This window comes from Lepisma saccharinum, chromosome 25 (assembly GCF_977018435.1).
Source record: "Lepisma saccharinum chromosome 25, izLepSacc3.1, whole genome shotgun sequence".
Classification (NCBI taxonomy): Eukaryota; Metazoa; Arthropoda; class Insecta; order Zygentoma; family Lepismatidae; genus Lepisma; species Lepisma saccharinum.
This window is the reverse complement of record NC_139253.1, coordinates 225,529-241,840: the sequence shown is the minus strand read 5'-3', so window position 1 is coordinate 241,840 and position 16,312 is coordinate 225,529. Positions and strand designations below refer to the sequence as shown.

Sequence of the window (16,312 nt, the reverse complement as noted above, 5' to 3'; positions counted from 1 at the left end):
GAAAGAATGGCCCGATCACATGATTATGGAGGATTCCCATCCACACGTTTATTGAGAATTTTCTCTGGTTAGCCTTTTCTTTAGATTTTCTTGGGTTATGACCCTTCGGGATCCAAAAATGTTAAGAAAATTCGTAATACCATCGTGGTCGAATTTGGATTCGTCCGTCCACAGAATTCCTGTCAGATGATGGGGATCTTCAGTGTCGGTATTTAGTAAAAATCGACAAAAATCCATCCTTCTGACAGGATCTCCCTCCTCAATAACATGCACTGGCGTGTAATGGTATGGATACAGTCGTGAACAATCAAAATACACATGAAAGACTTGACTTGACTTGACTTACTTGTAATATTTTTCGCCTTTTACACCAAGATGAGTTGAGAGAGAATTGTGGCAGCCGCCCAATTCAGAGAGTGTGTCAACGCGAGTGACTGTGTCTGAAGTGAGCAGGATGCGTGCTTGCATACGTAACCGGCGGAGGCAATTTGAACAGGATTTGTAGTTTTCGTAACTGTTAATTCTGACAACTTGGAATCATGAGAATGGTAAAAAAACATTATTACTTCTCATTTTCGTTAATTTATTTCTCGCAACCGACAACTTCTTTTCACTTTACAAAAAGGTCTACAACGCGCCTTCTCAGTTTTTTATTCAGATTTTCCCCCACCCCGTGTGCCAGTTGACAACATGTGTATCTTTTTGGAGAGCTTATGAAATGAAGTTTTTTCCGTATTTTTTTACACTAAGTGTGTTACCATTTTTTTTAGTAATCCTCTTCGATTTAAACGAAAATTTCCAAATTTCTTCAGGACGTGTGCTCCAATGACTGTTTATTTCTGTGAGTATGGGAATTTTGTGCATGATTTTTTCCCAGTAGTCATTCATTAGTCAGCAGTTAGCAACGTGTCAATTAAGTGGCCAGGGTGTAGTAGTTTTTTGATTTGATTTTTGATTTGATTTAGTTTATTTTACTTCGCGTTTTGTGCCTCTTGGCTAATTTGCGAAGATGGGGATGAGTGATGAAATGATGAAATTGATGAATAGACATTCACAAACAATCAAGCCCGACCGGGATTCGAACCCGGGATCCTTGGCGTCGCAGCGCGATATGCTAACCACTTGGCCACAGGGTCGGGCAGTAGTTTTTTGACAATTAGTGGTTTTGGTTATTTGGTCGCAAGTCGGAATATGTCACGAAAATCTATAAACTGAAATATCTCGAAACTCATTGATTTCCGACCCCCGGTGCATAGGGTCAAATTTGTTGCAAATGTGCTCAAGTATTACCCCTTTCCAGGAATAGGTCGAATTACCAATCACCCTGTAGATGCTCCGCAAAAAAAAATCCCAATTTTAGAGAGTATTTAAATAGCTCCGCGGCAGTTAATGGTTTAGTTTAATCTTCCCAGCGGTTTGTCATCCCTGTTGGGCGATGGCGACAGTGTTTTGTCAAATGTATTAGATTCTTGGGAAGAGCTGGTCTCTTGCACTGTCTGTAAGGAAGCTTCTAGTTTATTCTGACTTTTTAATGTGTTGTGTTTGTCTTGTGCAGGTCCCTTTTCAACATTGCTCTTTTTAACTTTCCTCAAGAGTATTTTTACAAATCATGTTTTAACATTTTAAGTAAGTAATCTTATATAAGGGGAAATTTCGTCGTATACAGTGAAGGGTGTAAAATAACCTAACGTGCCGACGCAACAATTTTTTTTTTCAATCAATCAAGTCTCTGCAGGAAAGATTCAAAATGGGAATGGACAATTTGCATAGTACTGTTGCCTGTACGATGCACATTACCCTGGAAGTTGGAAAACTATATAGATATGGTAGCGTTTGGTGTTTATCTTGGAGATGGTTACGAAGTTCTAGTGGCATTTTAGATCGAGAACAGTTGTTCGGTGAACAATGTATATAATTAGTGTTTTTATCTTGTTTTCCTTTTTTGTGTATATGTATCAGCATCAATTGAAAAATGATTTTATATAATGTGTGAGTTATTCATGTGTGAAGTGTGTGGGAGTAAGAAACTGCGGAACCTCCCGCACAGTTGATTACGGGAACTTACACCCACAAGTAAATTCGGGAACGTCCCGAGAGTTGAGACAGGCTCTTGGCTTGGGCGTTGCCACGAGAAAAGGACAGTCGTCATGAAAGGAACCGTGATACACACGCGCGCGGTTACAAGTGCGCTGTAGAGACATTCTACAGCCGAATAGACAGTCCTTCGTGTATATTGTTTAGTTATTGCATAGTCCTTCGTATGTGTGTATTGTGGACATTAAATGTATGTATATATCGTCTTTGTGCGTCTGTTACTTAACCAGACACCGTGCGGGAACCGAAGAATTTAGGATAATTCGGGCCAGGGTGGAATTCAGCCAGTTAGCCAATGTAGTGCGGGGCTTTCTGGAAACTGACACTCAACAACAGGTATTCGATTACTTGATGCTTTTCAATTGGAAGTGATCTGCGTGCATTTGGATACACAAGTTGTGAAATTCTTAGGTGTATTTGAGGAAATTTCAAAAACAAAAATGAGAGAATTCTATCCTGATGCCATTTGAGGGCACCCGCATAGGTTCTTTTACTGAGGGGAGATCACGTACATGTGGGGTGCACGTACGTACGTGTGAACGTCCGGGGAGGGGGTCGATCTTCACATATGCGAACTACTCGTCTTAGAAGGAATATAAGGTTGTTATTTTATACAGTGGTTTCATTTGAATTAAAATTTCTCATTTTTTCACACTTTGGCAAGGCGTGCCCTGTTCCGAATAAGGCATCCATATGCAATGAATTCATCGCTATTTGTGTTAAGCTTACGATTTACCATTAGTGTGCATGAATGCTTTAGTCCAGTGATGCACCCACCCCCTCTACACCCTCCTTCCGACCAGCCCGCCACCTAACCGCAACCCAGCGACTACGTAAATAAATTATATTCATATTTTTACGCCTTTGTCTATCCCGCACGTTTATAGCTTAAGGAATGAACTTGCCGGCAGATTTTTGACGTCACTTGAGCTTGGATAAAATCCTATTTTTATCAGCGTAGTCAATCCCATGCCCACTTTTGAAACCATTTTAGCTTCTCTGCTTGTAGATTCCAGCGAAATTTGTCAAATTTCAAGATCGAGGCTCAAAATTACTTTCAAAATGTTGCACGAGCAGTCAATGCATTAACACACAATAATGGCCACCAGGGATTTATCCAACACTCCCAAAACTTCCTCAACCGTCCCTAAAATTTCCACATAGGCCAAATTAAAGTTCATCCCGACCCTAAATGTACCCTCGCACTCCCTTAAATTCGAACTTACACCCACCCAGATGGGAAATTCTGGATTAAGCTCTGATGCTTAGACTGCACTCCTTTGTATTTGATTACCCAGGTCGCATTTCTAACTTTTAAAATTAACAGCCACAACGACATTGAATGATCACAGAACTAAATGCCGGGTTGTTAAAAAGCCAGGAACCCATAACTTTAAATGGGCTCTATTTGATTCCGCTACAAGACCAGAATCTTTTTGGTGCACAATTTAAATTGCTTATTGTTTCATTCAAAAAAGGTTCCTGGACCGAATTGAAATACTTTCCCCTATTGTATGTGAAGAGACACTTCTAGATTTCAACACCATACTCAATTCAACTTTAATATCAACAGCCAAAATACATAAGATCAAACTACATGAGTAGAAAACACCAACAATTCACACGAACACACACGCGCTTCAGGTAATTCAATTCATAATTTTAATCGATAAAAAAATATACCACTTGTGTGAACACGCATCAAGGCGGTTGCAGAACGAAGTGCACAATCAACGCACACACGTTACAGTTCATTCCAATAACTAACGCACTCGGTCGGTTTGAAAAAGCACCGTTCTCTTCCGTACGTATAAAATGAAGGTCCTAGGTGCGTGGTTCACCTGCTGGAACGTTTCGTTACGAGCCGTCTACGGGAAACACCACGTTGAGTTCCATCAGGCACGCCAGCGTGAGGAACGCCACGTACACCGCCAGGCACACCACGCCCACCTTCTTGTCCAGCCGGAAGCCGTTCAGGGCTATGGACACGTATTCCAGCAACAGGCTGCACAGGAGAAGCGCCGCGCTGTACTCCAGCCTGGAGGACTGGATTTCGATGGTCTTCCCGCTGGACAACGTCTTGATGAACCAAGGTACTCCCAGGCAGATCAGGATGTCGAACGTGTTGGAGCCGATGGAGTTGCTGATTCCCATTCCACCGTAGCCTGGCGGAGAAAGAGACCATTATGGATCGTCTATTTTAAGTATATTTATTATTTAATAATACCTTTAAAATTAACGAAGCAATGAACCAGAATTTCATTTTGGTAGAGTAGTGAATGTACCTGTTAAAAAATCGACACAGCCGATATCGGTAAGCTGAGGGACACTTTCGTGCAGTCAAATTATCCTGGACGTTATGCACAATTCTAAGTTTCCATTGATATTGTACCAATATTATGTAAAAACTGTATTTTGCGATTGCGATTGCATAACATATTTTTATATTCTGATGTATTTTTTAAATATTTTACAGAAAAACCCTGATAAATTGACGCTTATATACCAATATTTTGTACAACTTTTAATAGTCACAATTTTCAAGCGTCGGTATAGGTATCTGTGGGAATCGGTATCGCTTCAAATGGTATCGACTCAGCCCTAATACAGGTATAATACGTATTGTAAAAGAAAAATGAACGTTAACAAGATAAAGGCAGTGGTTATCGAAAAGCAAGAAAAATTACCGTCAGAACTAGAGGCGAAAGAATTGAAGATACCTGGATAAGTCATAACATGAACTTAATTGATTTGATTAATCTGGTTTATTTTACTTCACATTTCTGCCACTTTTGGCTAATTGCGACGATTAGGATGAGTGATGATATAATGAAATTGATGAAGGAACATTCAAACGAACACCCATGCCCAGACCAAGATTCGAACACCTGCCGTCGTAGAGCAACTCTACATTTTAATTAATATAAACAGTGGACTTCCTCTCGAGTGTTAGAAGAAAAGGAATAGAAACAATATTAATACTTGTGACTACAGGTTCAATTATAAGAACAAACTCGATTATATTTATAAGCGGGGAACTTAATGAAGCATAATGTGAATATTGCGTTCGGATCAAAATTTAAAAACTTGGCATTGATCACACAAAACACTTTTACACAAAAGCATTTTCTTAATATAATTCTTAACAGACTAATTTTATGGTCCACACAGACCCATAAAACAAATAATATTGTTGCTACGTGTAAAAACGGGAAATATGTTGCCATTAAAGATAACCATGAATCAAAAATAAACAACTAATGCAAAGAATTAGAAGAATTATAATTTAATGGAGTGTTATGTAGTTTAGTTATTACTTTTATAGTTATTTTAAACAATAGTAATAGTCAATGGTAAACATATTTACAAAATATTAAATTCTTCCAACTACCTAGGTACAATAGTGTAAACGCGATGATTAAAAATTTTATATTGATTAACTTTTCAAATACAATGCCCTTGAAATTTGAAAAATCAAATGGAAAGTTCTACAGCCATATTCCTTTGAATCGAAGATCTTCTTTAAGGCTAATTACTTGATTCGCAAATAAATTTCTGAGCCTGTAATATAAGTTTCTTAAATAAACTTTTCAATCTTCACTTTTCAACTATAAGAATGTTTCTTTCTGGAAATGATTCTTTGTGGGAAAATTAATTATTATTATATATCATAGCCTACTCGTTATTGACCCTAACGTTCAATGCTGTAGCATGTTCTGAAATCCAAAATGTCTCAACACGAGTTTCACTCTTCACGTGCAAGTTTGGATCAAGTCTTGTCCTTCGATGCATGACGTCACAACTTAATCTAACATAAAAAGTTTAAAGTGCAGAGCTATTAAGAAAATCAAGTCAACATTTTTTACAGGAATGTGTAAATTGTAACACTAAGCAACTAAAGTAAGCTAACGTTACACAGCACATGCTACATTTCTGCGTGCGAAGTGAAAACAAGTCGAAACTATTGAAATTTCAAAGCACGCAGATATTCATGGCTACAATCTGGATAATAAGAAGTCAGAAACAAAGAGAAGTGCTAGTGAGTAATTGATGACGACCGTATTTATATTAAACACCAAGTTTTGAAGGTTGTATCTTACGAATAACAAGGAACACTTACCGTGCCTTGTGACCAGAACACTTGAGACTGCTTCCGGAACGCTCGTGCCCAGAGCTAGGAAGGTCAACCCCATCACAGAGTCAGGGATGTCGAATGTGTCGCCTGAAAGCAAAGGGGAAAATCATCATCTAATAGAAGGTGCAGAGGCAAAGGAAAAATAGAAGCACGCAGAAAGAAATGGAAAAAAGAAGACAGGACTGCAGTCACATGTACAGATAGAAAGAGGAAGACGCAGGCAAAGAGAGAAAAGAACAGGTACATAGATATAGAAACAGTAAGAGAGAGGAAAATGCACACACAGAGAGAACAGAAAGAGAGAAGAAGAGAGAGAGAAACAGAATTGGAACAGAAAGAGAGAGGAAATAACCAAATTAGAAGAGGTAATACTTGTCACCTAAAATGAGGCTTTCTACAACATTTTATTCAGACTATGTACTAAGCAGTGGAGCAGGAATGTTCTTCATTTGGGAGGTGTTACAAAGTTCAATCTCAAAAGAGGCCACAAACTCCTTAATTTTCAAAATAAAATTTGCATAACTTTGTACCCTCAATACATAAAGCAATATTCGCAAAAAATTAATTTCTTAAAAATATTATGGCCCAGAGAGGGTCCAAGCTTCGTTCCATCGCTTTGCAATTATTTTAAACAGTTTAAACTTCCTTTCAAAATTTTCAAGAGCACAGATCAAGTGAGGTAATTTGTTGCACAATGTAGTACAAAATGTTCACTATAGCATAAAAGGGAGGCAGCACAAGTTACAAAGGATTCAGGGAGTACAATGTTCTTGCCCACTGGTTCCCAGTTTTACTGCCTTTTGTATGCTAATTTCACATCACTATTCTACATATTTATGATGTTGGGGATTTGCCACTATGCTATTATAGCGAAACCACAAGCAAAAAAGCCTGCGCACACCCGCGACTCCTGTGAATAGTACTGCCGCGAGGAGGGGAGGGGCAGATTGGAGCATGCTTGCTTACGGCCCGAGCTGAACGGATCGAGAAGAAGAAACGCGAAGGGTTTTAGCCGAAGGTTCTTTTATTTGTGGTCGCTCTGTAGAGGCCGCACAAAAGTGAGTCGCTGAAGGGGAGAAGTGACAATGACCATCGATTATTAAAATTCCTTAATATTGTGATAATAGATAACCATGTCAAGTCCTTTTACTTGGTTATCTCATGAAGGTTTAATAAATATTTATTAATCAGATGTGTATACTATTTTAAAGTATATGAAGTATTATTATTATTAATAACAATAATATAATAACCCGTGGCTCTACAGCCCTCGAAGGGCCTTGGCCTATCTCCCGACTGCCAGTCCCCCACCCACAATCCTACCTACAGGCATGGAGATCTTCAACCAGGAATGGGGTGACGTGGGGTCAGCACGTCGAACCCTCAGCCGTTATAGGAGATACCCGAGACCGGGTTATGCTACTCACTCGTAGCTCCCCATACTCTAGAGCATACAATTAGTGGAATTGCAATAACTTGATAAGAAAACTTTTAATAATAACAATAATAATATCGGCATGTCCCAGGAACCTAAAGTTTATAAATCCCCTTGTCTTTAAGTTAATTGCGCTGATCAAATGAAATTGACAAAGCTATTTCCACTTAAATATAGTGTAGCTAAATCTTAAACCAGCAGCCTCTAGCCCAGATTCTTATCTCGTGCTATCCCATCAAAGAGAAAGAGCGTCGCAGTTCTTACCAACGACAGTGAGCATCCAGGAGACCATGTAGCAGAGGAGGGCGATCCACACGACGCACATCACGAAGGTGAAGGGGAAGCGTTTTCTCTTCTCCTCCTTGCAGTCGGGGATGGTGATGAACAGCAGGAAGGTGATTGGAGCAGTCAGAATAAACCACAGCCACTGGCAGACCCCCTTCTTTTCATCTGAAACAACAGGTAAAATAGTCTTTGAAAAGTTACTTGTAAAAGTAACAGAATTACAGGAACTTCACTCAAATAGTTACTCATTGTGAAAGTAACAGAGATTCAATTATCGTTACTTCAAAGGCACCTTAATTGCTTTTCCGGGGTGTAAGGTGTGACGCTTCCACATAGGATACCCAAATGTCAACCTCACTTCCACGTAGCCCACCCTGGACTGCATTTTGCAGACTAACGAGGCTCTGGTGGCTGGTCCTACAACAAGTATAATCCTCGTAGGGCTGTGTGTGTTGTTCGTACGTGTGCTGAGTGTCCCTTTACAGCCTCAGCTTTTTTCCTAAGTCAGAATATTTTAATATTTTAGTTATACGTCATTACACTTATGTTCTTTTAGTTATGGTAAGGGGCTGGACCCCGTATAATGTAACGGGTGCAAAATATCCTAAGTGTTAAATCACCCAAAATTTTAATTTCAAATTCAAAATTGCTTTACCAGTTTCTATATTACAGACTAGTAACAAGTTACATGCATGAATTGCAAACTGGAAGTTGTTTTTATTTTTCTACTGACGATATATTTTCTGGTCAATTTCATACGCAGCATCAAAATATACACAGAGACGTCTGCATACAATTTTACTGTAAACTAGAACAAGACATGGAGGCCTTCAAATGATAAATGAAAAAATTAAGGCAGAATAAAAAAAAATAGCTATCAACAAAAGCTATTTATGAATTTGGATAATATTGTATATATGTAATGATATAACGTTGAGTAAGCAAGGTATAACATACATGATTGGCAAGTAAACGCAATAAAGGCTAAGTTCTCGTTTTTTTTGTTTTTTTTTAAACTAATTTCTTGAGCCCATTCCAAAATAGTTTTTCAGAATGGTGTGTACTTGATCAAATGGGTGAACCCGAAGGGAAAAACTGCAATGGCTACGATACTTCCATCAAATATGTTGTTTTTGATGGGAATGTGTAATCATCCCAGGAACATTTGCACGATACAGTGCAGGAGTTAAATTCGAAAATTATATTCGCACCTCTCTAGATCAATAGCGACAATGTAGATGAATGATGAGGAACACGAAGTAACACCCATGTCCAGGCCAGGACTCGAACCCTGAACTTTCGGTGATAAATGTAAAAATATATGAATTTTTAGTTTAATAATACTAAAGTGTAATGGCCTCCAAGTGCCTTCATCACGAGTCAACACAATCACAAATGCGCTTACCACTCGAGGAGACTGAAAGTTTTGTCGTTTCTTCTGGCTTCGGCGCTGAGGTACTGTTGCGACTTGAATCGAATCCTGTGAAGAAAAACAAATAATACATTGATGAGAGCAAGGTTCGTGATTCGTCTACCAATGACTAAGTTTATACAGCTCACAACATAACCAATGTGATATCGTAGATCTTGGCGTTTCCAACATGAGGGACTTTACATCCATTTGCAGCTGATAGTGGAAAGGTATGCTCTCTTTGTGTACTACTATGTAATCAGAATTCGACATGTTGACAATTAATTATAGACTCTCTGAAGTAACTGACCAATGATGATACTTTTACGTCATAATATGTTTTGAAGAACCCCTAATTTTATTGCGCTATCGGTAGTAGTTTCTGAGTAATGAATAGTTAACTATGATTCCATTGTCGTTCATTTAATTAGTATCGCCTATAACAGAGCTCTGGCTTCAATTACAATTGGCGTGTATAAAGTAATGAGAATTGAGAAATACCAATTATAACAATGCAATACAACAGAAGAAGAAAGAAGGAACTCCACTGATAACACAGGCCTGCATGTTTCGGGGGTTTCAGAAGTAATGGTGTTTCTTTATAATATCCACGGTCCTGAACACGAAAAAGATACCCGTTATATTCCTTCACCCACAGTTTTTGCACTACAGCTACCACGTTAGTATTATGTAGCATACGTACTTTGCTTTGTCTGCAGTGTATTGTGTTTTGTGAGCTTTCCGTTTAATTCAGTTCTGTGTCTTGTTGTTGTAAGTATGTAGGTGTAGCAACAATGTTTCCCTGGTGCTATGTCAGGAATTTCAGAAGCAGGGATGACATCATTGGCAGTGAGCTGGTGAATATTTCCAGTATATCTGCAAGAAATTCCACACAGTATTCTATGCCAAGGTGAAAGAAGGTGTATTCTAGGCACAGGTCTAAGAAAGTTAATCAAGGATGAACAATTTTAATCTACAATGACATATGTTGAAAAGTACGCATTGGTGAGTTTCGTGGATGTAGTTATAAATTTTCTTCAAATGCAACAACATACCGAAAAGAGGAAAATGGCTGTAACAGTGTTGACAAACTTGCAAAAATTGGGATGCAACATAAGTCAAGTTACATCTATTGTATTCCCATATAGACGACTTTCCAGTGAACGTTGATGACACGTGTAGTAGCTCTGTGAAAGATTTCACCTGGAGATGATGAGAATAGAACAGCGTTATCAAGATCGTTGGAGTGTGAACACGTTAGGAGACTTCTCTTGGTCTATTAAGAGAGGGAAGTGGAGAGATTTAAAACGAAAATCAACCAGACGATCTTTCCAAAACAAATGGGCTCGTTACTGAAGTGTACTGCTGACTTGAAACATACCTGACAAGTGAACCGCATTGTTTACATTATCCCATCTTATGAATGCGCATAGTGTTTGGGATCTCACTTTAAACTGTAGGTTCAGTCCATATTAGTATATCTGTGCATAAAGTGGTCTTAAAACACAAACTCAATCGCTCACTCACTTTATCACGTTTTAACATAATGTCAAATGTAACATGGTGTTGTATAGTTTGTAGTGTACTCAGTAACATAACGTCGTTATTTGTAATGTGGTGCATATTTAGTCTATCTGCTTTCAATAACGCCTTTGGATGTTATTTGCTTTAAGAGAACCAAACATATTTTCAAAGCAACCCTTCAACTTCTTCAACCGTATGTTTTTCTTTTCCGTGAAAGAAACTTTTACGTCAACTGAACACAACTGTACAAGGTTATTATTTGAACACTTCCGATGATGAAAAAGAGCAGGTATAGTAATGACGATGAGTATGACTATTCTTATGGCACTTCCTGAGATTTTGGCAACTAAATGTTAACTTTAGTATGTGTTACCTGCGCCTGTTGCTGTTTTAGGGTGAATAAAAATTACTTTTCAGCATTGAAAGTAACCTCATATTCTATTTCATGATGATGATGATGATTGTGAAGAAACCTTACGTGATGAAAGGAAAGGATGCCATTTTCGAACTCGCTCAGCATGGTCGAATTAGTAAATATCACCTATAATTTTCCAAACCCAAGACATGAAGTTAAAAATTGCAGGCCTGTGTAATTGCGTAAATACGTAATACGAGTTTAATTTCATAAAGTGCATAAATCAAATGGATTAACATTTGCAAAAGTAAGTATACTCAAATTTTTTGCTATTACATTGTGTGTAAGGTGACCAAACTACACTTGCATATTCTAATTTGGCTCTAACAAGATAATTAAACAGGTTTGTCAGTGCTCTTACACGCTGTATGTCTTGCGAATTTCAAATTTAGAATTCCTAAAGTTATACAAGCATTACAAACCTGATCGATGTTTTCCAAATGATAATTTGTTGTTTAGTGTTAGTCCCAAGTCATTTATCTGATTTATTCTTGTAATACATGGTTATTCATCGTATAATGATAAAGATTAGGTTTGTTGGGTCTGGAAAATGTTGTTGCGAAGCATTTCAATGCTCCATCTTTGTGCATTTTATAAGTCTGTTTGCATCGCTTGGATCTTTTATTTACTTTATACAATTTTAAATCATCAGCAAAAAGTAAACATTTTTAGTACTTAAAAATTGTGGGCAAATCAGTAATATGTAAGGGGAAGAATAATGGTTCAAGATTGGAGGCCTGTGGTACACCGGAGCAGACTTTGTATGTGTATGACATAGCCTGATTACATATCGCAAATTGCATTAGATTGTGTAGATAAGAGGATATTAAATCAAGCAAGTTTGTAAGAGAGACCATCTTGCACGTGTGGCTTTAATTTTGTCAGTCAAAAAACGTCAAGTACTCTATCAGTCCATTCAGTGCTCAGAGAGATTGACAGATACTGGACCTACAGTTTAAAATGAGATCCAAAAGACTGCAAAATCAACATTTTTAATGTTCTCGGAAGCATTTGTTTATTCGATTAACTTTTTATTTACTTATTAATCTATCTTTTTCTGTAGTTATTCTGCTAGAACACTAATTAAATAAACTTTATAATTGTTATCGACACTCAAAATGATAAATCTTTTTACGTTTTTTCCTATGTTTGAATGAACGGTGCCAGTTTCCAACGTGGCTGGCCTTCCCTTGCGAGTGAGAGAGAGATTGCTAATTGTAATAAAAATCCTTAGAAACCAGATACCAACCTGTGCCCTTTTCCGGTGAATCGTTGATGTCATATGAGCTGGAATTCGTGCATGAACGAACACATTTGTGCACAGCGGAGCTGATTGTTGAGTTAAAGTACAGCACTGGAAGAAGAAAACACTAATTACAACTCCAACGCTTCAGCATTTCAATCATGCAAATAGAGTAACACTCCAATGTAGCAGATCGATAGAAACATGTTCTATTATTTTATATGGTAGGAACAAAAATAAGATGTTCATTGATTTTCTGGAATTCCTAAACCCAAAAGCTTATTCCAGCAGGAACATGCGTATTTTATCTGTGTCTTTCCTATCCCGGGCAAGATCAACCCAACGTCGACCTACATTAACAAATGAAATAATAATATTTGAGTTTTGAATTGTGAAATTAACTCTAGCTTGCCAGTGCATTACAAGAAGTTTACTTCATCTGAGGAAGAGGCCTCAGAGGCACACACACTATTCTATCGGTAAAATTCAATAAACGACTTTGTTATTGAATCACTGCTTCCATGTTGTTTATATAGGTGCAGTTATAAAGTAACTATATTATTTACAGAAAGTACCATCATTATAAGAAACAAGAATGAATTGTCGTAACACACATCCCAGAGGGACTGCAGACTATCTTTCTACCTATGTATGCTACCTTCACGATTTTATGAACAAAAGTAATACAGACACCCTACAGAGCAATGTAATTTATTTGCAATTTTTAATAAAAATGTTCACAGTTGAAGAATATACAAGAGGTGGTGGGCCTTGCCTCTTGAAACACTTTGTACTTTGAGTAATTAAATTGCAGATAATGAGCGTAAGAATAATACCAGATTCTGCACTATTTACAATAAAGTTTGGTAAGATTTATTTAGTGATTCCTGACGTATCGTATCCTTTCTCCTTTTTATCTCCATGAAGAGAAAATTCAATTTGAAGTAGCTGCACTTTTCTGGTAATTTCAGTTTGTATATTTCTTTAATACTATCTACTCTAAAACTGAACCTGAGGTTGGGAACGGGACACTGTACCACAGTCGGAAACTTTTGAGGCGATATATGTACCGTCACAACATTCTTCTGGAGTGTTTATTAAAACGTTCAATGAGTTATCCCTGCATTTTCCAAATATCTTTGTTCTTTACGGGATGTTATAGTAATTTAAAGTGCGATTTAACAAATAGTATTCCCACGTGGACCTTCCTTCAAGACAACAAATTTAGAAACATGTTTTGCATTTTAAGAACGGTTTTTGGAATCATAAGGGAGATCTGCAAAAAAAGTTAATTAATTTGTTAAAATAATAAACTTCCTACCTATGATATACAGAACATACATAGATATCAGGACCAGTGCTTCGAACCATTCGACACTATCATTCCAAATAATGATCACAACAGCTGCGACGGACAGAGAATACACTAAAGAGTCACGTGACAATGGCCACCAATCCAGTTGAACAATCTGAAATGAAAGCAGACAATTAGACTTCTTACTATCTCTAAAATAGTTGATGATATCTTCATGTTTTCTTCATTCTTAATCAAATTCTATCGCTATCACTATTAGGTTAATGTGAAACTAGCAGAGTTGGTTTACTATCTGCTAGGTGCCTGGACTTGTTCAAAGTTGACAAAAAAAAATTCTCGTTAAAGAACACATTGCCCGTGAACTTCATAGGAGCGATCCAGACCTTTAGCTAGGCAAGGGCCAGGGGGAGCAGCCCCTTCCCTCCTAAAGTGAAGCCGATTTGGGCTAAATTGGTCTTTCAAATCTCTTTGCATAGCACTGCTATTGTCATACGAAGGAATGAAGTGTGAAATAAAAAACATTGAAATTCTGGGTTCTGTATCCTCATCTTTCTTTCCACCGCAATGTCTTAAATTTTCTTCTTCATATTTTAAATTTATTTTAAGGCATTATATATAATATTGTAAAGTAAAACTCAATATGCTGCCCAAGGCAGAAATTTATTTTGTTACGTGTATAAGAAGATGACCTTGCTAGAAAGTTGAAACGTTACGTTTAGTTTATGTTTTATAATAAAATAAATTTCTGTCTTGGTCAGCATATTGAGTTTTTCATATTATGGAAAGAAGGTTTAATGGTGTTATAATATTGTAAAGTGTATACTTTCCACAACTATCTAATTTGAGTCATTATTGTAATAATTAAAGATTGGCTGTTCATTGGTTGTTAAGGAAGGTGCACCGAATGTACCTAACTCCGCAACAAGGATGAGCGGATACAAACGTTTGAAGCTTAGTGTACTGGACCCAGGAGTCCGACTCACCGTCCCGCCGAAGAGCCCGCAGCAGGCAGCGACCGCCAGCAGGTTGAACATGGCGCTGCCCACGATGGAGCCCAGCCCGATGTCCCCCTCCGTGATGAAAGTCCCGACGATGTTGATGAAGAGCTCGGGCGACGACGTCGCGATGGCCATGAAGGTGGCGCCGGCGACGTCCGACTGCAGGTGCAGCACTGCAAGTGGAAATGAAGACTCCAGAGTTACCATTGGAAACAAGCAATTTGGTACGTGAGCATATGATATTCATGAAATGCTGATTTACACTAATTCAAAGTTAATAATTTCTTGAAATGTTAATTGTGTCACAGACCAGTTTAAGAAGGAATATTCGTTATTTAATTTATCTTGGATTTAGATTTCATATTGCGTCATAATCAGAGCTGACTGGTTGCGTCATACTCAGTACTCAATACCTAGTCGATCAACTAACCTGGATATATCAACCGAATGATAAACTACAAATAAAGTAGTCAACATTCTGATGATCTCCAGGTCGACGAGGCAGCAGACGTCATCGGGAAAAAGTATATAAGCCGACGCAACGTTATCTGAGGAGTATTCTTTTTCCTTCGGTACTAATGAAAATATTAAAACTGTATTATACCTTGTAAATCTAGTATGCGAGGAAAAAACCTTTCAGTAAGGTTAATATTAAGTTTTTTAGCCCAGTTTTCCAAATAAAGTGCAGAGTTAAATGCAAATTTGAATAAAAATAAATAAATTTAAGTCTTTCATGGAAATACGGTGATAACTTACCGTCGCAGATGGTTTCGACGGCCGGGACGAAGTAGTCGTCGCATACCAGGGCGAGGAAGACGAAGCAGTAGAGGGTGATGAAGATGTGCAGGGCGATGCCTCCCTGCAGGCGGTCGGACTTGTCGAAGATGTCCGACGGGAAAGAGTCTATCTCGCTTCTGTTGTCGGCCGACAGCAAATGCCTCGCTACGTGGAAAATAAGAAAACCTTTTAGTTAATAATTCTTACGTTTCTCATATACATCAGCAAATCCAAATAAAAATGAATTAATTAAAATCAAGTAATTGATGCCTGTCAAGAATAATTTAGGTGTATCGTCCTTTTATGTCTATAAAAGTCTCAAACTTTGGTATATTTCTATTTTGCGTAGATTCTTTGCCACTTTTGACTAATTGAGATCTAGTACGTGAGTCGACCACTCAAAGCGCATGGCCACCGAAGTGGCCAGAAAGACTGGTATTTTATGCACCCTCTTTTTGTGCTTTGCAGTTATAAATTAAATTATTAAAAAGAAATGTTCCCACATAAGTTGTTTGAAATTCACATTTCTTTCCGACGAGGTGTTACCTATACCTTTTTTCCATTTAAGGTTTTCGAACTTAGGTTAGCCTAGGTTACAGACGGATACGTAAGTTAAAAATAGCATAATTTCGTTTCCATGTAGTAATATGAAAATTTTGAACAGATACGCTGTATTTTGA

General features: G+C 37.8%; 1 protein-coding gene across 3 annotated transcripts in view; it reads right to left on the bottom strand.

Moving 5' to 3' along the window:
* Positions 1-3,629: 3,629 nt before the first annotated feature.
* The window catches only part of LOC145978593 (sodium/potassium/calcium exchanger 5-like), a 29,599-nt gene continuing 16,916 nt past the window's right edge, over positions 3,630-16,312 (bottom strand). For all 3 annotated transcript variants that reach the window (XM_083111303.1, XM_083111302.1, XM_083111304.1), the window contains exons 3-10: positions 15,612-15,797; positions 14,841-15,028; positions 13,864-14,011; positions 12,549-12,653; positions 9,355-9,429; positions 7,929-8,114; positions 6,215-6,316; positions 3,630-4,259 (exon numbers count right to left, since the gene is read on the bottom strand). In XM_083111303.1, coding sequence (XP_082967429.1) covers positions 3,952-4,259; positions 6,215-6,316; positions 7,929-8,114; positions 9,355-9,429; positions 12,549-12,653; positions 13,864-14,011; positions 14,841-15,028; positions 15,612-15,797 — 1,298 coding nt within the window. In that variant the 3' untranslated portion in view covers positions 3,630-3,951. The remainder of the gene's footprint in view (positions 4,260-6,214; positions 6,317-7,928; positions 8,115-9,354; positions 9,430-12,548; positions 12,654-13,863; positions 14,012-14,840; positions 15,029-15,611; positions 15,798-16,312) is intronic.